The sequence below is a fragment of the Branchiostoma belcheri genome, unplaced genomic scaffold (genome assembly GCF_001625305.1).
Source record: "Branchiostoma belcheri isolate BF01 breed outbred unplaced genomic scaffold, Haploidv18h27 scaffold73, whole genome shotgun sequence".
Taxonomy (NCBI): domain Eukaryota; kingdom Metazoa; phylum Chordata; class Leptocardii; order Amphioxiformes; family Branchiostomatidae; genus Branchiostoma; species Branchiostoma belcheri.
Genome location: NW_017804387.1, coordinates 73624 through 98483, shown reverse-complemented (window position 1 = coordinate 98483; position 24860 = coordinate 73624). Strand labels below are relative to the sequence as shown.

Genomic DNA, 24860 nt, shown 5'->3' with positions numbered 1-24860 from the left:
CACCGGCGCCCGTCGGGGATGTAGCCCCGGCTGGCCCCGGCCGGGTTCAGGAGTCGAGCGGGCATCGGCTGTCGTGGTCACAATTAAAAGTTTCCTTCAGTAGCATTTTGTTAGAAATTTTGTCACCCTCTTTGGTCGGTCTCCGGCAGGCACCCGGCAGGTACCCAGCAGATTCTCTGACGATGTCTTGTATTGACCTATACGTAATGCAGAATTCACGTATTTGTTGTGATCATTTGATCTGTGAGGTCACACATTTTACCCGGGTTTACGAAGTACACACCTTTATTCTGTTCATCTGGTCTGTGACGTAAGAAATGTGTCCCGGTGGAATGCCGGCAACCGGAGGGGTACCTCTCGGTGTTCTCACGATGAGGTCACGACGTCTTTTTGTCAAAGGGGCCCGGGTACAATTTAACTCAGAATTAAATTCTTATCGGGGCCCCGACGGGCCAAAAAATAGCCCGGTAGCCGCAGGGTGCCCCGCGGGGCCACGTCGGGGTCCCGCCCGAAAGTGGTAAAAAACAGCCCGGGAACTACCCGCCAGGGCCCCTTTTCCCAATTGGGACCTTAGCTTTACTGTGGTACTTCTCACCTTAGTTTTCCCGCGGATTCCGGGCGCCAGAGCGAGGAAGGCGAGCGCCAACACCAGCACCACGATGACGTAAGGGAACAGCTCGCTGGCGAACATCGTCCCTGTCCTGAACTCGGGGTAAAATGGCGGCCATCCGTCCAGTAGCCCCATTCTCTCACAGTCTTTTTCTGCCAACTTTGGAGAAAAAAACGTCATGAAGCCATACAGATTAATCTGAATCGTAGACTTCCCCTTTCCCGTGGAGAAAAGACATTCAAGTTGTTTCAATTTTGACAGCGTTAATATAATAAAATATAATAAAATAAAAGATCAAAGCGACCTTTATTTAATTGTATAGCTAAGGGCAATGTACGGATATGTCTACAAATGCCTCTGTTCGGCTTGACTCTTGGCAAATGTCTCTACATATAGATAAATTACCTGTCTTTACTTGAAATCGAGTTGAGCTGAGCGGGTATAGATAATGATCTCGTTGTCACGATGAACTTTGCGTCCAGACGACACACCTGTGTGAGCAAGAATGTTCAACATCTGAAACCTGTCATGAAGTACCTTCTCTTGATGAATTGTTATTTTACACGTGCTCTTCACGTGATCGGCAGCCACTAGATGCCTGCCCCTCGCTCGATCCCTCGTAGGCAGCAGTTCGCATTTAACGTAAATTCGTAATCTACATTTGATCTAATCGGTGAACGACCTTTCTTTGTGTACGTGCCAGGAATTGGTGTGCTAAGGTGTGGTTAAAAATGTCATCACCCCAACATTTCCTTGATTGACTAAATTATTCCAGTATGGTATTTCAAGTAGGCATAAACTATTCTTACATCTGATGTTGGTCCTTCTATGATATTCGTTCAGCCAAATGCACTAAAATAGCGATTTACACTATGGAAAGTCACAGAATATCCACTTTATGCGCCACTCAAAGGTATCCGTGATGTTCAAATTGTTCATGTCAGAGGTGAAGTTTTGACAGACTAATTGTTTACGAAGTGACAGATTACAGATCTCTTTCCATGCAGAAGTGATTCCGTGGCGGATCAGCACTGAAGTATCTCTCACATTGTCGTCCGATTTGTGCCTCACAGGTGGGAATATATTCAAATATATACAAATTCTTTATCGGCTGAGTAAAGGTTTTCTAAGTTTATTGAGATACCATACAGTACGTAGAGACGTTACTACAAACATTGTTTACTATTATTTACTATAAACAACACAAAAACTTCGTCCATTCTTGTGGCTATTTATAGGCGCGTGCTCCCATGCATAACACCGCAACAAGGATTTTATCAAACTAGTACGGAATTAGGGGTAGGTCGGAATTAGGGCACCCCTGTTACCGAAAACATAACGTTTTTGGCGAAGGTAAATGAATTGGAGCACAACCTAAACATTTTCCTAGTCTCTGCCCTGGGGGTGTATGTACGTAGATTTACCGACTTGCCTTTTACGTTCACATAATTCTTAATGTGATTCGGAATCCAGGGGTGCCAGAGTATACAGTGCAATTTTACGGAATACAGCGCAATTTTACGGAATACAGTGCAATTTTACAAGTATACAGTGCAATTTTACTAGTATACAGTGAAATTTTACGAGTAAAACTTTACGAGTAAAACTTTACGAGTAAAATTTTACGAGTAAAATTTTACGAGTAAAATTGCACTGTATACTGATACGATTGCACTGTATTCCTTAAAATTGCACTGTATACTAATACGATTGTACTGTATTGCGTAAAATTGCAGTGTATTCCGTAAATTGCACGGTATTCGGTAAAATTGCACGGTATTCGGTAAAATTGCACGGTATTCGGTAAAATTGCGCAGTATTCCGTGAAATTGCGCAGTATTCCGTAAAATTGCACTGTATACTCTGGCACCCCTGTAATCGAGACTTCAACGTAATTCGTAATCTGTGCCTGGAATTTTGCGTAACTCACAATCCATGCAGGGGGCCGTATAGATTATATTACCTGTATATTGGCTTCACCTTCGATTGAGCTGATCTGAGCGGGTGTAGAGTTAGCCGTCACTGTGAACTTTGAGTCCAGACGTCACACCTATGTGCGTAAGAATGTTCAACATAAAAAAAAAACCTTTCATTCTGACGTTATCGAAGTAGCCTCTGTTGTTGAGTTGTTATTTTACACGTGTGCTTCACGTGATTGGCAGCCACTACATGACCTAACCAGACCGGCACGAAGTGTTCTCATATCAGAGCAGTGGTACACAAAAGACTCCGCTAATCCAAGTTAGGCCACAGCAAGTAATTTTTATGGATGACATCAGCGCGCGCATTAATTTTCGCCTGATTTTGAAAAAAAAAAAGAAAAAAACTCTTGTTGCCTTTTGACAGTGGTCACCATGCCGCAAATAGGCAAAGATGTCTGTTGCCATGTCGGAAGGTGTATGGCAGATAACTATGAAGAGAGGAGACAAGAAAAGGCTCTGATTTAATGTTTTGTTTCTTACTTTGATGCATGCAGTGATATGTGATGTTGGCTATGTATATTTGACGTTCCCATTGAATCAAAACCATTTGTACAATGATTGAGTCAAAATTTTAAAATGTAGCAAACTTGTTTTTCCGGCCCGCCTTTTTTTCGCCCGCTCGAATTAGATTTGGAGTCGGCGGACGATTTCATCCATAAAATTTACTTGCTGTGGCCTAATTTGATGGAGTACTTAGTATGCCAAACCTCAAGTCACTCAAGAAACTTCAAGCTGCACTGACAATGCAACAACGTAACGTCAGCCCCCCCAGTCAGATCTGCTCATTAAAACTACGCAGACGTCTGAAATTGTCCAGCCGAATTAGTAGTGCCGAACAGTACACACACACCTATACAACGTTTATTGATAACAGAAAAGTATGGCCAGGTGGATAATACGCAAGCCTGTAAGGGCTAATTGGTGTCAGGCACTTATATAACGTTACGGCAAGGACATTCTGTATAATGTCCTTGGTTACGGTAATTGGACAAATGGGTTGATCACTTGCAAGTGATTTCAGAAAGCTTTTTTTAGCTTGATAATTATCTAGGTAAAAACCTCACGCGTAAGCTAAGAGGGAAACCAGTAAGAATCGCGGAGAATGTGATCACGTATGAGTAAAGAATGTCGGAAAATGTACCATATCAAAAGATTGCTACCCCCTTCGGTCGAAAGGTTGACCTGAGCAAAATTGTTCTGTCATTTTACACACCCACTTGATATGTGTCCTTGGTGAAACTGTCACACCCAAAAGACCAATGAATGAACATGGAGCTCGTATAACTTCTCAAGGCTAGAAGCATTATAGTCAGAACAGTCTACCTTCTGGTGCTCTCTTGTCTCGGGGTTCGGTGGAAGAAAATCCCGGTCCGCTGAGAACACGTACGCACAGCGCCGGGCACTTTGTCCAGTTTCTATTTGGTGGAATGAGTCACTAAGAAACCTAATCGTAATTTCGGCATGCTTTTCTTTGCGCAATGAGAGGGAAGGGAATTAGAACAAACCACTCATAGCGTGAAAGGGGGGCCTTTATGTGCACTCGATACGCAATAAATACAAAGGTGGGCAGGCAGAGGCCTGTGCACCCCTAACCATGTGGAATAGTCCGTTTTAAAAAGGAGGTAGACGTTCTTAAGGTTGCTTTAATCTTACCTACAGAACGGTCGATGACCACCGAGAGGAGACGCCTTAACTCAAGCAGGAAGCCGGCATACTCAAACCTTCAGCAGTCTCCTGGTCGGACAGCGGCCCCGTAGTGCAGACTGAGGAGAGATGGGGCACGCGTGGTCCCCGCACCATGCCCTGCTCGTGGTGTCTCTCACCTGTGTCATCCTCCAGCAAGCCTGTCGCACAGGTAAGACTACACTTCATCAAAGTAGAATTTGAGATAGCGGTGAAATAAAAGTTTGTTCCTCAATTATTGTTACACATCAATGTATTGAGATATGCAAGATTAACCATCCAGTTGCTTGTGTAATAGCAATTTTCTTGTGTAGAAACTTTGTTAATTTCAAATGTTTATGTATCTTCATGGCTAGGAGTGTTTGTGAATGCGTATACCACATTACTGTAAAACATAATGGAGAGGCGAGTGTTCTCAGTCGCCTCCTGTTATAAGTCGTGTGCTTTTACTCTTGAATTGGCCTTATTGAACATTTTCCAAGGAGTGGGTCCACTGTAAAAACTGTTGCTGAAACAAGAGGCACAGTGGACAATGCTTTACGCTCATGTGATCACATTAGTCTTAGCAGTTAAACCAAGGAGGCTTAAATGAGATCGCATTTGATCCTTCTTGGTCTAGCAAGAAAAAAGAAGTGTAGCCTGTTGTAACCTAAAGGCAATATGGTTGACTTTTTTGACCGCAATAGCTGCATTCCTTACTTGGTACGTCTGCTAAACACATGTGACCAATAGTTTCTTTTTTAATAATTGTTTTTAGTAGTTTGCCCGTTTGTACGTATATCTAGCTTTTTGTATACAATATAAGCATTATTACGCTCTAAAATATTTTTAATGAGTCGTGTCCCATTTTAACCATTGTATGTGTAAATAGAAATTTGAATGTGTAAATCAGTAATTCTCCTGGTGTGTCGTCGTGAGTACTGTCCGACGGTGAGCACTTTGTATATTTGTTATTTTGAACAAGGGTAATTATTTTTTTTAACTAATTAGCACATTCTGTAGTTGCAACCAATTCAGGGCCCATGCTCTGCGAGATGTAACAAGTACACGAAGAACAATAAGCCAGTATTATTAACTTTTATATAATGTAGGATTGCATTTTATATTGTTTAGAACATTACAGGCTAATCGTTGCCATACTTACACGTACACCAAATAATCCACCTGGTCACAAACTGAAGGATTGGTGACGGAACGCATTGTCAGGCACTTCGCATTCCTGTGTCGCGTAAGGCGCTCGTTCAAAGGTAGCACAGAGTCAGACAATTGACGGACAGACGGTATTGTCGACGTGACGTGACCACACGTTGAAATTTGAGTTCCCGGTATTTTTGGCGACGTCTCAGGGAGGAGCCTAATGGTACAGTATTGTGTGCAATTCGCAAGAATTCTAGGAATTGTACAGGCATTTTGTCCACAGGCATGCGGAATGTCCACAGGCATTTCTCTGACCCACATCCATGCCCACATTCCTGGAACCCTGAAGACCTGTCTGCCCCAGATGGCCCTACTTTCTGTGACCCCGGGGCTCGTTCACTATATGCACTCAAGGGAGGGGTGTGCTGTATCTGTCTAGACTTAACCAAAGTCCAAGTACCAAGTCTTCCTCAAAATCATGAAATGATGGCAGTGCCATGCAAACAATAACCCTAACAGCAACCACCATCGCCATGGCAATGTATGTTTTCATTGCCAGTCTTGTTCTGTTACGTTTTTATTCGTTTACAAAGGCTTGCGCGGAGTAGCCTGGGTACCCTCTCGCCCAGTTTTTTTAACGCACGGAAAAATGAAGACGGGTCAAAAAGGCTATTTTCTATTATACAAAATAACAACACTACGTCGACATGCTGCACTCAAGTTGACCAACTTATTTTGCCAGTGCCACTAGCTTGAATAAACAAATATATAATATGTAAATACAAACAGAAAGATGAAAACTGAAGTTTGCCAAACGTATCCCACCCCACCTAATCAAGGAATTATCAATTCAATACCAAGAAGATAGGCTCATTGTACAAAGGAAATCCCACTAGTGCTTTAGGACAAGATCTAATGAATACTAGACCCTTTGCAGTAGCATGCATTCCGGGTGAGCGGCAGTAGTGGGCAGGGTTTGAAATTTGACGCTATGGTCTTGAAAGTCTGGTTTGAGGTTGCTAACCACTAAACCAACGCATCGTATCTGTCTTATTACTCCGGGAAGGAGGTATCCCTCCTGCAGGAGTATTGTGGTCAGTCGGTTTTCGTGTTCGCAGCTAGAACACACGGTTCCCTTTGTTTAAACGGCATGTGATTTTATACGTCGTCTGGAGGCATGCCCATGACGTATTTTTATTTTTACCGTAGCTGTTTTTGAGGTCAATGTAATATTTTAGAAGCAAACCTGAGGCATTTGGGACTGGCCGAAAAAAAAACTGGAAGCCTGGTTACCAAACCAGATAGATTTGCGGAGAGAATGTATGCCTCGGGAGCTATTATAGGTTTGGTAACCAGGCAACTTAATTAGTAGGTTTAAGTCTAAGACGGAAGTAACGATTACATTCGCGCCTTTCAATGAGGCCTTTCAGGACAAATACACGGTCAAAGACGCTGGCTCAAAATTGGAATCCTAATAGCACAGAAAGGAAAATTATACCATTATTTTCAACTGAAGCGTTGCCAGTTGAGCGTTTTGTAGACCGACCATTAGTATTGAGTGCAGATTGAGAGCAGTCTATTCATTTGGTATGTTTGATTTGCCAACTCGAATGTAGTCTCCTGCTATCAAAACACCAACTCACCCTACTACATGGAAAATAAAGCAATAGACTATGTCAACCGTGTTACGTTGCACCTGCTTCGTAACCGTTGAATACTTTACTTTGATGTTGCGGACAAAGGTGTATAGCTCTTGAGAAATTGTTGGTTCCGACAACCTCAGAAAGGCATGATGTGTCTGGCAGGCCAGTAAATGCGCTATTGTACATGTGATAGGTTGTGTGATCTAACCTAGCCTGTTAGGTCATATTTACCTAGGAGTACGAGCACCTGGTATCTGTTTACACTTCTTCTCAAACTTTATAAAGAGAAAAAAATCCGAGCCCTTTTAGTATCCTGATTCACTTCACATCTTGTTGAATAATTACTGCGTACTTTTTCACGGAAAAACTCTTGTTTCTTGTTGCATCGACGGCGCTGAAGATAATCCTAGACATGCCCCGGTGTACTATCATGTTTTGTAAGAGATATCTTCACCCGATCTTCCTGTTATATGCAGTTCCTTGCACATTAAGTGCGAAACAAAAGTTGTAAAACTGCTGGAGAAAGGGTATGATCATGCTCCCTTCTACCGTGGCCGACAAGGACAAACCTGCGTCGCCTGCGCGCACACCTGCGTCGCCTGCGCGCACACCTGCGTCGCCTGCGCGTATACCTGCGTCATGTCTGCAAAGAGCTTCCTCGTCTGCGCACGACTACCTGCGTCGTGTTTGCCAAGAGCTTCCTCACGCCTGCACAGAAAGAGCTTCCTCGTCTGCGCACGAATACCTGCGTCGTGTCTGCCAAGAGCTTCCTCACGCCTGCACAGAAAGAGATTCCTCGGCGACCTCGCTGCGCGCAACGAAAGCTCGCTGCACGGAAGAATACGTGTCACCCCTGCCCTGTTGAAGAATGGACGGTCCCCTATTATAGGTCAAGGGTCACATTCGTTTTTGTTTACTTCAGTCTCAAATTTGTTTTAGTTTTTATGCTTACAATGTCCGGCGCGTTTATTAATCAATAACGGGCCCGTTAGTGATAAAATTAATTAATAGAAATCCTGCATAGATTATGTTAATATTGCCCTTACAACACCTGCCCCCAACAACAGAACCACCTCGTCGTCTTCGATCTTCCCCGGTAAGTGCCCGTTGTTTATTTGCATGAACAAAGCGAATAATTCCAAAGAAACATTTTGAGGACATCCTATGGCAGTCTGGGCATCGATTCTTCCCGACCCGCGACGATATACACGGTTTTAGACCGGATTTGAAGTAGGCGACGATATGGAGGAGGGGGGAGGGGGGCAGGCATATGTAACGTTACAGTATAAATTCAACAAAAGCATAAATTCAACAAAATGAAGCAATCTTCTTTAAAGTAAAATAAAACATAACTAGAGATATCCCTCCAACCTTTTCCAGAATATTGAGGAGATCCATTCATTTGATCCAAAAATACACCTTGTCAAAGTTGTCTTTATTTTTGTCAGCCACATTGTTTGTCAGCCACAATGTGTGAACTTCAGGTGCTGGCATAAATTCAAAAACATCAACTGATCTTCTTGAAACTGAACTGAAACTTGACTACTTATGTCACTCCCACATATTCTGGAATATCAAAGTGATCATGACTTTTGATCCAGAAATATGGACTGTCAAAGTTGCTTAATATTTTGTCAGCCATATTGTTTACAGTGTGTGAACATCATGTGCTGGCATAAATTCAAAAATATAGAATGATCTTCTTCAAAGTCAAACAGAACATAACTGCATATCTCCTATCCCACTACTGCAGGATATAGAAGAGATCCATCATTTGATCCAGAAATATAGACTCTCAAACTTCCCAACATTTTGTCAGCCATATTGTTTACATTGTGGGAATTTCAGGTACTTGCATACATTTCAAAACCACAACAGATTTCTTTAAAAGTCAAATGAAACAAAACTACATATGTAAGTCCAACATATTGCAGGATATTGAAAATGTACATGTTTTTGATAAAGAATTACAGACTTTCAAACATGTTCAATGATTTGTCATCCATATTGTGGACACTCAAAACTGCTTTGGGTGTCAACTATTATCCTAGGGAGAAATTCTCAAACAAATAAAGGATCTTTTCCCAAATAAAGTAGAAAAGTAGTACATATATATACATATTTCTAACATATGTTGTAATTTCAAAGAGATACATTCCTATCAACCAGAAGCATGAGCATAAGAGAATGATACACCTAGTGTAAGCATTGGCCAGGTCCCCCTCCCCCACCTGCATTAAATGTTTACTAAATGATATTCATCAATGTTTGGATTTTATTATAAACACTCATGATCACCTATGAGCTGCACTGCCAATACTAGTAATATTATTGTGGAATAGGAACCCATGATGGGGTATCAACTTAGAAAAAGCCATACAAAGTCATGGTGTATGAATAGAAATGTAATGCATGTACCAGAGGATTATCTATGCAATGTTATGTGATGCAGTATGAAATTTGACAGTATTTTAGTTACTGATTGTCTGCAGAAAGAAAAGCAAATGATTATGGTGCTTTCATCTCATTATTATTCTCTTTATTTTCTAGTTAAAGTACCGGACCAAGGGTGGTACTGGTTTGTTCTACACCAGGAATGTGGAGTTCAACCCTGCCTAAGACACCAGATCACTATCTATTGCTATCTTCCCTTTCATCATTTAATGTTAAGACCAGAATATTTGTACCTTGGTTTAAAATCTGACAGTGTATTATATATATATATCTACGCAAGTCAAGCCATTTCATTGTTGGCATTATAATGTTCTGTGTTATGATATCTAAAGACAAGTATATGTGTATGTGGTAGGATCAATTCTAATAAGACATACCTTAATATATTGGAAGGTTATAGATACATGCATTTTGACTGGAATCATTATGATCATGATAGAAATAACTTGTTACATCACTGTGTACAATTTTTTAAATATTATTATCGTAAACCCAAGGTATTGCCTGTGTTGTACCATGTTTTTTGCATTCCTTTTGATACACATTAAAGACAAAACCTGCCATGCAATTGTCTATGTTGCCTTATTTTTTTATAGATAATCATAGTATGATTTCACAACAGTGGAAGCATTGGGATGACAAGCTAGAAGACAAGTATCATGTTAGACAAGTGTCCAATAATTTTCTGAAAATCATCCCAGTACCAAGAAATTTAATTGGAATGGCCTGAGTATGAATTAAGCATAAATATTTACATATTTTAACAGCCGGACATTGTAAGCATAAAAACTAAAATTTGAGACTGAAGTAAACAAAAACGACAGCGAACAGTGTCACTGCGATGTGACCCTTGACCTATAATAGGGGACCGTCCATTCTTCAACAAGGCAGGGGTGACACGTATTCTTCCGTGCAGCGAGCTTTCGTTGCGCGCAGCGAGGTCGCCGAGGAATCTCTTTCTGTGCAGGCGTGAGGAAGCTCTTGGCAGGCACGACGCAGGTATTCGTGCGCAGACGAGGAAGCTCTTTCTGTGCAGGCGTGAGGAAGCTCTTGGCAGACACGACGCAGGTAGTCGTGCGCAGACGAGGAAGCTCTTTGCAGAGATGACGCAGGTGTGCGCGCAGGCGACGCAGGTGTGCGCGCAGGCGACGCAGGTGTGCGCGCAGGCGACGCAGGTGTGCGCGCAGGCGACGCAGGTGTGCGCGCAGGCGACGCAGGTTTGTCCTTGTCGGCCACGGTACCCTTCCAACATATGACTTAGTCTAGTACCTTCGTCCAGCTGTGTACTTGGATAAATATTATGTTGATGCGGTTATATGGAATACATTTTCGCTAGTTCTCCCCCCAAACAGTTTTCATCCATACAAAGCAGTTGCAAAACTAGAAAGGCCGACATTTGCTTTGGAGCAAATTCAGCATGACCTCACCACATTTCACGACATGGCAGAGAAAGTAGGAGAAATACAAGGAAAAACAATTCTTTACATTGATATAACTATAGTATGAAGTGACAACAGTTGGATAGCTATCCCTTTCATTATTGGTTGGGATTTTTAATTGCATAATGCAAACTGTTGATTTTCAAGATAAAAAGAAGCGTTTATGCCCCGCATTCCAATGCTGGAGCAGGAAAGCTTGACATACCTACCAGAACACTTGAATAAAGTTCATGCTGTCAATTTTGCATGGCTTTGTACAGGTGTTAATTGAGTTAACCCAATCAGATCCAAACAGGCAATCAGCAAGGAGAATAGAGGAAAGCTGCATGCCTATTGGTTGCCTGCTCTACATGCCATTCTGATGACTCATGCTCAAATACGGTAACACACTGATATAGTACATTTTCTATAACACAGCCAAATAAGCTCAAATAATACCATTCTAAAAGCATGTATCACAAAAACGCCTGGGGGTATTTTCCCACTCTACCTTCATGCCAAATTTCATGTTATTTGGCCCCAAAATGAAGTTGAACCAATTTAAAGAAATGGCAGGAGAAGAAGAAGGAGAAGAAACAAGAGCAAAAACAATTTGCGGCATATATGTGCTCATTAGGTGAAGTCATAATGAGCAAATATATGCCGCAAATTGCATTAAAATATTCGAAAACAATACTTATGTCGTAGAATGCGTGGAATAAAATCAATTCCAAAGGAAAAGATGAAAATGGCTACTAACAGTAGATGATAGGTAGTATATAGTATTGTTATAATGTATAAATTCCTAGCAATTAGCATTAGAATATAGCGTTCCAGTATGCAATACTCATGTTTTGCATACTGCATGTCCTCTTGTGCATTTAGCCCATCTGGGCAAGAACATGCAATAAAGATTCATATCATATCATATCATTATTCGCCACAACATACTATGTGTGTTTAGTCAACCTTTTGTTCAACCTTCAGGACCACGTAGATTTCATAATGAAGGCAACCTTTTTTTTGCCAAACTTTTTTATTTGCTCGCTCGCATCAGTGTTTGGGCTTCCAAGAAGATGTCATCCAAATTATCAAATCAAGATAACACCTAAGGCCACCAGAATGATTTCGCCGCTAAACAACAGAATTGCTCGTCGGTACTAGGACGTAATTATGTAATTATGTAATCATTAGCCTAATTAGGAAAAATGTGCAAGCTTTTGTATGTAAAAAGATGAAATTAAAGACCTTTGTGGCAAACTGTTTGATCCTAAGATGCTGAAAATTTGAAGATTGTAGCATGAAAACGTTAAGAGATACAATAAAATGTATGTCAGATATTGTTGATTTATGGTCTCTTTTGGTGCCATGACTAATTAGCCTATTCCCATAGGACCAATACTTAAGCATCTTCCAATGAAAACGTCAAAATAATAAACTTTGAAAAATTCTAGAAAACCTCAACTTTGTCCAATTTTTATGCGAAATTAAGCATTCTGACCGGAATAATCTACTCTATAACCTGGAATCATTTGTAATAATCCTTTGGTGCCCCCCTATTTTTAGTGTGACATCCCTACTAGGAGGTGATAATCTCCTTGGATGGTACGAGAGAAAAACAGTTGATGAATTTCAGCACGATCTCTAGTCTATAATTAGACTAGGAGTGGCTTAAAAACAAACTCTCGTGTTCAAAAAGCATGGACTTAGTTGATACATGGGAAGGCTTCAATCGGAAATTTGATGAACATGGAATGGAAACCACGTCATCGATGGAGGTAGAAAAGAACCATTGAATGAAGCTGAGTGGTACTTGTAATGTAAGGGTTGAAGAAACTCACCATTAAGCCACTTTGTTGTCTTCCTTAACGATTTGAAGACGCGAGAAGGTAATATGATCATTGTGGGAGAAGCCTATAGTTCTAGAAGGTTCCACCTGTGAAAGTGTTGGTGTTTCTGCTAAGCATAGAGTGTGAGTGGAAATAAGAACTCTAGACAAAAGTGACTAAATAGTCGTAACGTAGAAGTATTATATTGCATTTGTACAATACAATACAAGGCAATACTAGCACAGTACGATACAATACAATACAATACAATACAATACTAGCACAGTACAATACAATACAATGCAATACAATACAATACAATACTGGTACAGTACAATACAATGCAATATGTATGTTGCCATAGCCCATTTGAGGCAAGAAGCAAATAGAGTTCAGTTCATATCTCGGTATTACTTAGGTGTATAAATAGGGAAACATTGATGTAATCAGTCTGTAAAGCTCAACTCTTTCCTTGTGTTCCCCATAGCGGCAGGCGGTCCGCACGTGGAGATGCCGCTGTGTGACGGCTGGTACAACAACGCTGCGCACCCGGACTACGGCTCTACCGGTCTGTACCGATCCTGCACCATATATCCTTCACTTTCGACTTTGTCATGTTGTTTTAATGGTGTGAGAACGCCACGTGTCGACGGTATACAAGTGATGTGTTTGAGAGGAAACTATCGTCTAAAAGGGAATTAGAGAGCAAAAATCTCATACCTTCGTCGTTTGTTACTTCTGTTGGGCTTCCTTTAGTAAATTCTTTGGGTGTACGCTATGTCATGTATCGATGTAAATTGTTTCGGCTCAAATCGACCTTTTAGGATACTACTAGTATGTGGTCACACACCTGTTGGCTAACAGCATGTCCTACTAGAATGCATTGACCTAGATTCCAGGATAGCCGCTAGAATGCCAATTACAAAACTTGACCTTCATATTCCCGACCACAACCTACCAACCAAGTATTATGAGAAGACAATCACAACGTCAAAAGTTATCCTGTTTAGTCAAATACCGTATTGATCTCATCCTTCCACGTTCATAAGAAAACATTGAGTAATATATGAAAGGTATACGCATGAGAAAAATCAAGTCTTTCTCCGTTTGTCTCAGGAATGCCTCTGTCCCGGGACCTCCCGCCAGCGTACAGTGATGACGCGTACAGACCGTCCGGTCCCGACCGCCCCAACCCCCGCCTGGTCAGCCGGGCCCTGGTCAAACATCTGGCCAACACCGCCACGGACACTGGTCGGACTGTCCTGTGTGTCTTCTTCGGTAGGAGTTTTTTAATTTACGCAGAAGCTCATTCAGTCCCCCCTTGTCCCACAATAGTTATCGTCTACTTTTTCGTTTCTAAGAACGCCCCTCCTCAAGGTATATTATGGTTATCAAGTGAAATTCTTCTGAAACAAATATCGTCAAATGGCCCAGTCGTAGGTTCTGCTAAGGAGGTAGGCGAATTTATAAAACTTCCTTATTTGCAAAATCGTGCACGAAGGCCAATTGCATGTACAGGATGAGTAAAGCAATAGAAAACATACAACTAGTAGCGTTACTTATACTACGTTAAACTTTGCTAATATGAGACTTGACTTCTTCTTTGAAAGCAGTGCATATTGCCCCACGTTCTGCAAGATGTGATCTTAGTAGAAACGTAATTTTTTTTAAAAGGAAGGGGAGATTGTGGTGACTACTTGAAATAATCCGATGGTCTTGTTATCAGTCATCCTGATATATTCTGTGTACTTCCGCCTTTGAGGGGGGGGGGCAAAGAAGTAGAAACGGTATTCAGACTAGAGAGAAACGTTGTCCCATTCTCACTCGTGATTTATTGGGTAGCTATAGGAGCCGACCAGGTCTTATGACACCACATACACCTCAGGGTGGGTCATTATGCCTGAATTAAAACTAGTGCATGGGTCATACACGGCCGACATAATGCGTTGCTATGCAAATCGTTTATACAATACTATGTATATACAGTGTAGCATACCTTAACCAAATACACGTAAGGCATGTATGTTATACTGAGACATCATTCATGATGATCGGATTAATTACACATACCTTTATGTAACAGTCATCCTGGTAACGGGCGTAAAATCATGTCGCGTTGTCAACTGATCGAAATCAAAGTTAGGCCACCGCATGTAAATTTAATGGATGACATCCTCCGCAAACTCCAAATCTAATGCGCGCGGGCGAAAAAAAACAAGGCGGGCCGAAAAAAACAAGGTTCCTGCATTTTAGAATGTTGACTCAATCATTGTAAAAATGGCTTTGATTCAGTGGGAACATCACATATACACAGCCAGCATCACATATCACTGCATCAAAGTAAGAACAAAACATTAAATCAGAGCCTTGTCTCCTCTCTTCATAGTTATCTGCTATCCACCTTCCGACATTGCAACAGACATCTTTGCCCATTTTCGGCATGATGACCACTGTCAGAAGGCAACAAAATTTCTTGTTTTTTTCCCAAAATCAGGCGAAAATTTATGCGCGCGCATCCATAAAAATTACTTGATGCGGCCTTAATTATCGCTCTCACAAAAACGCGATCACTTGAATCCGCAGGTTTCGTCTGAACTACGCGCAATATCGACACAGTATTGCCAGCTGGAAGTCTGGATAATTTATAACCTGACAATCGCCTTCTTCTAAATTCTTTCCCTTACCCTCCGCACGTACGTGGAAGTAAGTAAAACGACTTCAACTGGGCGTACGTGTTCACGTTCACGTACAGAAGTTAATAGTTCCAAAGGTTACCTGATAAGAGTCCTTACATTAGTATTAACCAATCTTAGCAATAAATGTCAAAACAATGAATTAACCTGTCGAAAAGCAGCCCACACCCTTTGTGACATGTTAATCCAAAACGCCTACCTAACGCGTTTCCCCATAGGTCAGCATGTCGTGGATGACATTGCGGACGTTCGCAGCATCGCCTGCCCCGCGGAGTATAGCAACATAGCCCTGCAACCAGGGGACCCCCTGCACAGCTCCGCGGAGTCTGACAGTACGGAGAAGATCATGCCCTTTCAGAGAGCTGTGTACAGAGCTGGGACGGGAACGTCTGCCAACAATCCCCGACAACAGGTGATCGTCCATGCCTTGTGTATCTTCAACTGCAAAATTGGATGATTTGATAGTGATGAATTAAAACAAAAGCATTCACATTACACTTCCTCCATACAGCTGACAAATTTGGTGTGGCCAAACGAAATTCTACATCTCCTAAACTTCGACAAATGAAAAATTTGTATTATCAGAGACAAGGGATGCTAGCCTTGAAATTAAGGTGATTTTCTTAAAATATATTGACAAAAGTTCAAATACCACACCCTTAAACGACTTAACGGACTTTTTCCTCGTCTCCTTTTATTGATACAGGTTAATGCAGCAACGTCGTGGCTTGACGGCAGCGCCATCTATGGGGTGTCAGAGGCATGGCAAGACAGGTTGCGATCTTTCGTCAACGGGAGCCTGCGAGCAAGTCATGGCGGGAAGCTGCCGGGCACGAATGCCATGGGGCTCCCCATGCAGAACCTGCCGTCCCCCAAGTACCAGCGAATTCACAAGCCGGATAAACTTTACGGTAAGGCAAAAGGGTGCAAGCGGATAATTTCCAAGAACTTTCGGTCGCAAAATCGTGATTTGAACAACGGCAATCACACACAGTATCCAATGATAGCCTCTACCAGGCGTCAGGAAGAGGCCGGGAAAGAGAAGAAATTGAATTAGATAAAAAGGCAGATAACATGCCGGGAGAGTTGGTCCGCTAAAGAGTACAGTTAGGGTTAGGGTTAGCTAACCAACTCCCACAGCATGATATCTGTCTATTTGGCCAACTTCTACTCCTCTCCTTACAGTCGCTGCTTCCCCAAGCCTGATAAAGCTTGGGCCAGACAGGCCAAAGCGCCCACCAGTGCTTGGCGGTTTCAGGCAGGGAGATTTGAATGCCTTAGTGCGCGGGAAAATCCCAACTGAACAAGTAAACTTCAAGATTATCAGTAAACGCTCAAGTGACATCAAATAAGTAACTGCACTAGCACTGTGTTGAAAATCGATAAAATTTTACTCTCCAAGCAGACGTTTGCGTTTTAGCTTATTTTTGTGTTTTCAGGTTTAGGTTTATCTTGTTTTATGTTGGCGTAAGAAAATATACCAGTGCGAAAAAGTAAGTCAGATTAAAAAGGTCTAAAAACACGCCCAAAATAAGCCAAAACCCAAATCTCTTCTGGTTTGGAGAGTAGTAAAATTTGCCAAATAGGGAGAATAATTTGCCAGGGGAGTTTGGTCACTGTAGAGTTCTCTCCTGGCCCGCTATTGTCTCTTTATTGCCGAATTCTATGATCCGTTCCCCAGTGGGAAGGCCAGGTGAAGGTTACCAGAAAGTCACACATCACTACTCCATTTGCCCCGGTCCCAAGTGTTGAAAAAATTTGTTGAACAACGCTTCGACATCCGGGATCTTTCATGTCCCGACATGCCCTACGATGTCCTGACATACCCGCGATGTCCCGACATGCACCTGGCGTGTGTCGTTACCCTTATAACAACCTCCAACAGCCTTTACCTTCTTTTCTCGGTCATGAGAAGTCACGCGGGTATTCCCAGCCCATTAAACTCGTTTGTCGTTCCCATTATCGGGACAACAGTGCCCTGGGGCTAACACTGAGGTGTACTACTTGCGCAGGCGTAAGCGCTGATATCAATATAGGCCATATAGTGGGCGTTTTAATCGACCGGTACGGGCCGTGGACAACAACGCTCGAAAAAGCTGAAACGTAAATCCCCGCAAAAGGGAAACTGCCTCTTTTACTCGCCCAGTTGCAATGCCGTTTTTTCCCAGTTTCAGGCCCCTCATGTAACCTATAACGTTAGTTTCATATTGTGTGGCAGCAATAAATACCTATCTAATGGGTGAGTGGTGTATCTTTCATTTTATGAATGATAGAAGAAAAGCCATTACGGAAGTAGACCAACAAGTATGGTTCACACATGTCTATTCTCTCCAGGATTCACAGAAAGCGCATCACCATGTCAAGCGCATGTTCGTGCACATTTTATAAGGCCACACCGACTTAATTCTATGGTTGACATCCATGCGCGCATTGATTTTCGCCTCTTCTCAAAAAAAAAAAAAAAGAAAGATCACGTCCTCCGAGGCTCTGGCCTGGCTCTTAGCCTGGCCATGGGAAGCCCATGGTAGTTACCGACAATACGGAGCCGGTGGTAACTCTGGAGGATGGCACCCAGGCTACCGAAGCTCCACGACTCAAGAACTCAGTACACACGTACAGTGCTGATTCATACATTCCGCAAAAAGCCAGCATGTGCCGGCTTGTTGTATACGTCGCTATGTGCTGCTGCACTGATTCACTTTGTATTCCTGTGGTTTGGTAGCATTTTTATTTTTGGTCGGAATTTTTTTTTATTCTCCCGCGCGCACTAGCTTAGGGGTCTTCAGAGGATGTCATCCATGAAATTAAGTCGGTGTGGCCTAATCAGAACTCCAGGCGGCGTTCCGCGGCCTCCAGAATACTAATTCCACATCGCCAGAGGCGGTATCCGTGACATGTGTCTGTGTTTATTGCAATATCCCGTGGAGCATGTAGTTGAAGTGCAGATTACATACAGTGTATGATACAATATATACTCATAACAAACGGATTCCCCTTTGAAATCCCTTCCGTACATACAAAATCCACGCACATAGTTTTCCGTTCCAGTTATTTTCTCAAGACACACTGGGAGGGAAAAAGAACTGCTGTGAGACACTGGTAAAGATTTTCCGTCATTCCTCCAAAATCTTTCGAAACGTGTGAAAATGAGTGTGAAAACGATCGATATTTTCCAGAGGCCTGTAATGTGGGTCACCTATCTAACTAGGCCACATGTTGAGAACACCTCATTACACAAGAAACCCGTTGAGCCTCGAGTCATGATATTGCAAAACCTGCAATATAGTTCGGTAAAGACAGCTTGAAGAGTGTGTATTTATTAAAGCGTCAGGATCACAAAGGCACGGGTACCCGCATCACCCACAGTCCTTTGCGAGGTCATTGACCCATCGTGAACAGCTGTGAGGAGGGTAATATCCTCCAACGACCGCGAGTAACCTCCGGAGGGGGTGACTTCCCCGTTCATCCATGTATACATGACGGTCAATGACCTTAGTTTGGGATTCCGGTACAAGGCGGAAATATCCACGTGATTACCCGGAACAACCGTACAGAAACTGTGCAATGTCGTTGACCTAACCACGGTGAATGTGTGATGAGCGAGCGTACATTGCCTTCTGAGGCAGGTCGTTGAACGGTAACGTTAATGCGGCACGAAATTCCTGGAAATCGAAGCCAGGGGAGTCACCAGTACCAGGAAGCTTTTTGCTTTGATTGACGACCACTAGAGATGGTAATGTGTCATTCTGACAAAATCGCCCGACGGGGAACAGTCGGCGCACAGATGCATGGTTGATAGGAAAGAAGTTTAAACGTCCTTGGTGATAGGAGCCTAGCTAGCTAAGAGATAAAGCTTGCGTATACTAGTAACATTGGAGCAGGATTCGCACATACGTGTGGGTGGATCCCACCATCTTTGACAGGATATCTTCATGGTCCACTAGGTAGCCTTCAGGGCCACATTCTACTAGCATGGTACGAGTCAGACTATCGCAAGCTCCCGGTATGCCTACGGTGATGAGAGTGTTTCCCGCCGGCCTAGCTCCGTTAGCACATGCCGGTGTTTTATTTACTAAGTCGGGGTCAATCACTTCGCGCGGGTTGTAATCGGAAGGGTCAGTAGGAAAGATAGGTTGTCAGAAAGTAAGGAGCTATGCTCAAGGGCCGGTAAAACACCGCCAGGCCGGCCTGTGATCTTGGATTTCCTTCTTTTTTTTTCTGGCAAAATTGATACTGAAACTAAAATTATCTACAGTTCTAGTTTAATGACAAGGCGAGGGAAATCGCAGAAAATGCCTTGCTACACATACGTGTACGTGCTTTCTCAATACAAGGCAGAATCGGGACGTAATGTTGCACTAGGACAAAATCAGCATCATTGCGCGGCTGCAGTAGTGCAGTCCGACCGCAAGTCATCTCCAGGATTTTCAATTGCATGGCAGCAATTGTCTTTTGGCTTAGATCTCCTTCCATATACCCAAACCAACAACAACTATACATGGATATTACAAAGAGAAAAGAGCGACATTTATGCGGCCCATTTATGCCCGAAGTCAATTCTTGGCCAATCAGCTTTAGGAAAGAACACTTCATAGAGTAGACCGCCTACCCCTACCAGTAAAGTTTTAACAATAGTAAGTAAAAAAAAAAAAACTTGTGGTGGTGTTACATTGTAAGCAACAGCTACCAATTGCGCATCGACAGAACGTACTGCGCCTGCGCGAAACCTGTAATGTATTGTGCATAGCACTTCTAAAGAATGTCTCGTTCAAGGTCATATTCGTGTATTTAATGATAACATCCCGTCTGTAGTTTTCAAAAGATATCGTCTGCAACGGGAAAAATTCTGATGTAAACATCTTTGAAAACCTGTATAAAATCCGGGTTTCGCGCAGGCGCAGTACGGTGTGCCGACGCGCCCTCTGACGGCCATGTTCACCTTGCAGCCCTTGGGAACGTGCGTGGGAACGAGAACCCGTTCCTGTTGGCGGTCAGCACCGCATGGAACCGCTGGCACAACCACTGGGCACATCGCATCCACACGCAACACCCTGACTGGACGGACGACCAGGTGTTCCAGCAAGCCAAACGATGGGTGGTGGCTACCTACCAGGTAAGGCCATGTGGATTTGTCTATGTGGATGACATCCTCTGGTAATCCCAAAATTGATGCGAGCATGCGAATAAATTGAAAGTTTATTGCAAATACATGCCCGAGGGCTAATTGCAGTTACAAACAACATAGAAAGAAAATACAGCGGTATGTGAGACCGTCTACGTCTAACATTATACTATATTCTACAACATAAAAAAAAGGTTGCCTTCATAATAAACTCTAATGGTCATGAAGGTTGAACAAATGACTAAACACAGTATGGTATGGCGAATAATAGACTTTTCATTTTTTTCGCATTTTCTCTCATTTTGACATTCCACGATATTAGTATCATTTCCCCATATTTCTTTTTGCTTTGTACGATTTGGTCGAAAATTTTTTGGCAACGGACGCGCGGATGTCATCCATATAATGAAGTCATTGTGGCCTAACTAAACACCGCCATTCCTTACTCATGGGTCTGTTCATTATATTCTCATCTGGTCCTGAGTATATTGAACATCTTTGTTTGTAGGAAATTACTTCATTCTATTACACATCATTACTCAGTAATGTTTCACGGGACCAATTACTGGTTATTTTTGCATGTTCATTCCGTAAATGCACAGATATTTGTGTACACACATATACATCGTAAAACATATGCATATTCTTACAGAGTTTATATTTTTGTCAGAACATCGTTTTATATGAATGGCTGCCAGCTTTTATCAACGATACCGTGGAGCCATACACAGGTGCGTCAGGTACCCTCATTTAACCCGGGCAAAGTCTGGATGAACTAAGGCCGTGTTTATGTGAAGTCACCCAAACCGCGATTCGGGTAACTCACATTCCTCACATCTGGTCCACGTGTCATACATTCCTTTCAAACCGTGCCCGATGACGATTCTCTGAAACTGCATTCATTGCTATGCAAGGTGGCGTATTATTAATGTCAGAGGTCAACGACCTGCTTGCTAGTGCCCCCCTCCAAGCGTATCTAGGCCGATTGCCGACGTGGTCCCGCCAGAGGCGGTGAAGCTCGTCCTAGAACGGACACATTATTTGACCATTACTGCTCTTTAAGTTGCTGCCACGTCAAATTTGGTATTGCGTATAAATAAAGAAATATCGCCCCGTAATCCATGACTAATCACATTGCGTTCAGACGCAAATCGCGATGCGGGAAAACCGATTCGAAACCACCTCTAGAAGTGGTTTGGGATCGAGGCGCTTTCAATGTGATTTGGAGCGTTCAGATGGAGCCACTTGGAACCGGCTTCGGGGTAAACCACATGTAAATCGCCTTCACTGACTTCACATAAACACGGCATCTAACTTAACTGCTTGCCAAACTGATGGGATAAATATGTGCATTTTATAGGTTCTCCATCGAGAACTAACGTGGGACATATCTACATGTAAAGACAATATGGTGATTTTTATGGAAGTCCATCTAGTAGTCTGTTAGTGATCATGTTACATGGTACACAACGATCACATTTTCAACAACTTCTGTCTCCTTCTTTAGGATAAGTAATGAGTAACTTGGTGACCATACTCAGACGGTTCGGTCAGGGGTGCTCCGGCCGGCCAGAGGAAACAGCCGGCTGCTACGATGAGTGCCAAACAAACTCTGGCCGGCCGGAGTAACCGTAAGCCGACCCGTTGAGTATGGTCACTAGGCTCAGTAATGAGTGATTTTGATAGAGAAGATCACGCAATCGAAGACAACTCCAATTACACAAAGTATTCTATTGAGCATACAAAAACATACATGTATGAAGGGGAAAATATTGTTTGTTTTATAAGGGTACAACCGGTTCGTGGACCCGTCCCCGTCTAACGTGTTCACGGCTGCAGCCATGCGGTATGGACACTCCATGGTGCCGTCAGCCGTCTTCAAACGGTAGGGTAGCCTGGCGTCCAGCCTATCGTGGTTGGGCTCTCTTCGGGGCGACATAGAGTTCTCCCCGCCCAGATCACATGACCGTGCGATGGGAGTATACGTATCATTAGGACTGTAGGAGCTTTGCTAATATACGCCAGAAAGCAGTTACTCAAGCAATTGGATATGATTTGGAAACGGTCAAGACTTTGCTAATATAGTTTTGAGGTGAAGAGCTCGTGCAGCCCCGAAGAGTGCCCGCCCTCACCACGATGGACTGAAAACCGGGCTAATGATAAGGATCAAAATTGGTGGTTAAGGTTTTCCAATGTTTAAAAAAAGCGTTCATATGTAGAACGGTCAGAACAGAAAATGTTTACTTCTGTGGGAATCTCAAACATCTGCACAGCTTATCACAGCCACGGAACTTTTGGATAACGCTTGATACCTTATACGTACAGGTAGAGAAAATCGACTTCCATCAAACTACCAGGGCGATTTGCAAGGGAAAGTGAGAACTTCATCAAATTGCGTCCTCTGTGCTCTTGAAGAAGTCCACAGCGCGCAACCGGTTTTGACAGGCAGCATAAAAGTTCTAAATGGAAACTATGAGGCGACGTCTCACTAGTTGAGGGACGACTGCGGTGTGATAGATGTCTGTTAGCTTGAAGAATGAATCCCCTCTACCTTATACTGACTTGAATGAATTTGACTTTCCAGAAACTCCTCTGGAGACGCGATGGCCATTCGCACTTGTAACACCTACTGGAATGTGGAGGTAAGACTGGAGGCTTAGCAAGTTTAAGCCCTGTTTTTTTGCGCTGTCTAAGCTCAATGAACTATGCATATTTAGATCTTCACAGGTTTGACATGGCAGGCCGTTCAGCGTAATATTACCAGCTGCCTCCACGCTGCCTGCGAAGATAGTGTGTTACACCGAAGAGCTGTTACGTTTTGATATACCATTGTTTTGTAAATTGGTTTACAATTCAGTTGTTTTTAACTGCGAAAAAACAATAAATCCATCTTGAATCTTGAATTACGTTATACTGGCTATTTGTCCTCTACTTCTACAATAGCCTTCACCAGAAAAGCCTGAGGACTTTTCAGTAGAATCATGGCTGAAAGGCGACCCGTTTTCCTATATAAACAGATCACCAGATCATCGAAATCACGAACCATTCGCCCTCCGAAACTCAGAACAATTGCTCAGTAAGAAAATGCTTTCTGTGCAGACTGTCTAACATCTAAAATGATCGGAAGTTGTAGGAGAACTATAATCATTTTCAGTTGGTGTTTATGGACTTTAAGGACTTTATGGACTTTATGGACTTTATGGACAAGTTGTCTCTTATGTTACTTGCTTATTGTTAATTGTCAGTGTACATGCTTTTGTATATGCTACTTTCCTGTGTGACATGTAGTGTTGTTTACATGTAGAACCACAGGAAGAATAGCAATTATGCAGGCTAATTGTGGATCCAAATAAACTGAAACTCATGGCACGCTTGTCTAACTGTTAGGACGTGATCCAGACTGCTGAGGACGTGGACGGCCTTCTGTCAGGCATGGCTGGTCAGATCGCAGACGGCGGGAGGAACATCGTATCAGAGGACCTGCAAGGTACGAGTAACATGTTCAAAACACGTCAACAATCTAAGATGTTCTCTTAAGAAGTAAAAAGTATGTACGAATCATTGGGACCAAAGGCTGATATAATATTCAGATATACCACTGTTAACCTTCGCAGAAAGAAAACATATTGTTTTTGCTCTGTTTTTCTTACTCTTCTTCTTCGTACAAATAAGGTCGACCTGGACAACCACGTCCAGCTGCCATGATGGTAACTGGTGCCGAAGCAGAGACACCTGTGGTGTTGGATTACTTTTTTTTATTTACTTCATTGGTCACCACAAAACAAGGCTCATGGGAGCCACTTAAAATGTTTTGGGTTACAGTACAGCCAGTGAGGACAGATGTTTGTTGACCTTAGACTTAAAGAGTTTTAGGTTATACTCATAGGGGAAGCAATCACGAGGTAGCTTATTCCAAAGTGATGTTGTTCTTGGAAGGAAGCTTTCAGCATGGAACTTCCTCCTAAGAGGTGGTGAATGGAGGAAGAAAGGGTGATTTGCTTCGGTGGAAGTGGCAAGACGTGTCTTTGTTGAGAATTTTCGAAGTGGGGGCACTAGCGAATTACATTATGAAGCAGTGGTTGGAGCAATGGAGGGGCTGGTCACAATATATCTTATATATGAATGTGTTGAAGTAAGAATAAACAGCAGTAGTTTGTCAGGATAGTTCATTTTTAATGTTGTGATTTATGAGAAGACTGATCTAAAGAAATCACGAATAGTCGTGAGTTGCACATAGATTGTCTATTACTGATGCAGTCGGCAGTTATAAAAAAAGAAACGGGAAAGTA

At 42.6% G+C, this 24860-nt stretch overlaps 2 protein-coding genes across 4 annotated transcripts in view; one reads left to right on the top strand and one right to left on the bottom strand.

Annotated features, from left to right (window-relative positions):
* The window catches only part of LOC109485171 (dual oxidase maturation factor 1-like), an 18365-nt gene extending 14309 nt beyond the window's left edge, over positions 1-4056 (bottom strand). For 2 of the 3 annotated variants that reach the window (XM_019788623.1, XM_019788625.1), the window contains exons 1-4: positions 3916-4056; positions 2574-2660; positions 1016-1101; positions 596-769 (exon numbers count right to left, since the gene is read on the bottom strand). In XM_019788623.1, the coding sequence (XP_019644182.1) occupies positions 596-745 (150 nt within the window). In that variant the 5' untranslated portion in view covers positions 746-769; positions 1016-1101; positions 2574-2660; positions 3916-4056. The remainder of the gene's footprint in view (positions 1-595; positions 770-1015; positions 1102-2573; positions 2661-3915) is intronic. The other variant, XM_019788624.1, reaches the window with a different exon arrangement.
* Positions 4057-4268: 212 nt separating this feature from the next.
* LOC109485115 (dual oxidase 1-like) overlaps positions 4269-24860 on the top strand; it is a 55147-nt gene continuing 34555 nt past the window's right edge. Inside the window, 11 exon segments of the mRNA XM_019788547.1 lie at positions 4269-4447; positions 13244-13324; positions 13873-14034; positions 15668-15861; positions 16156-16360; positions 20396-20562; positions 21242-21302; positions 22360-22456; positions 23156-23213; positions 23959-24058; positions 24244-24278. Of these exon segments, the coding sequence (XP_019644106.1) occupies positions 4366-4447; positions 13244-13324; positions 13873-14034; positions 15668-15861; positions 16156-16360; positions 20396-20562; positions 21242-21302; positions 22360-22456; positions 23156-23213; positions 23959-24058; positions 24244-24278 (1242 nt within the window). The 5' untranslated portion in view covers positions 4269-4365.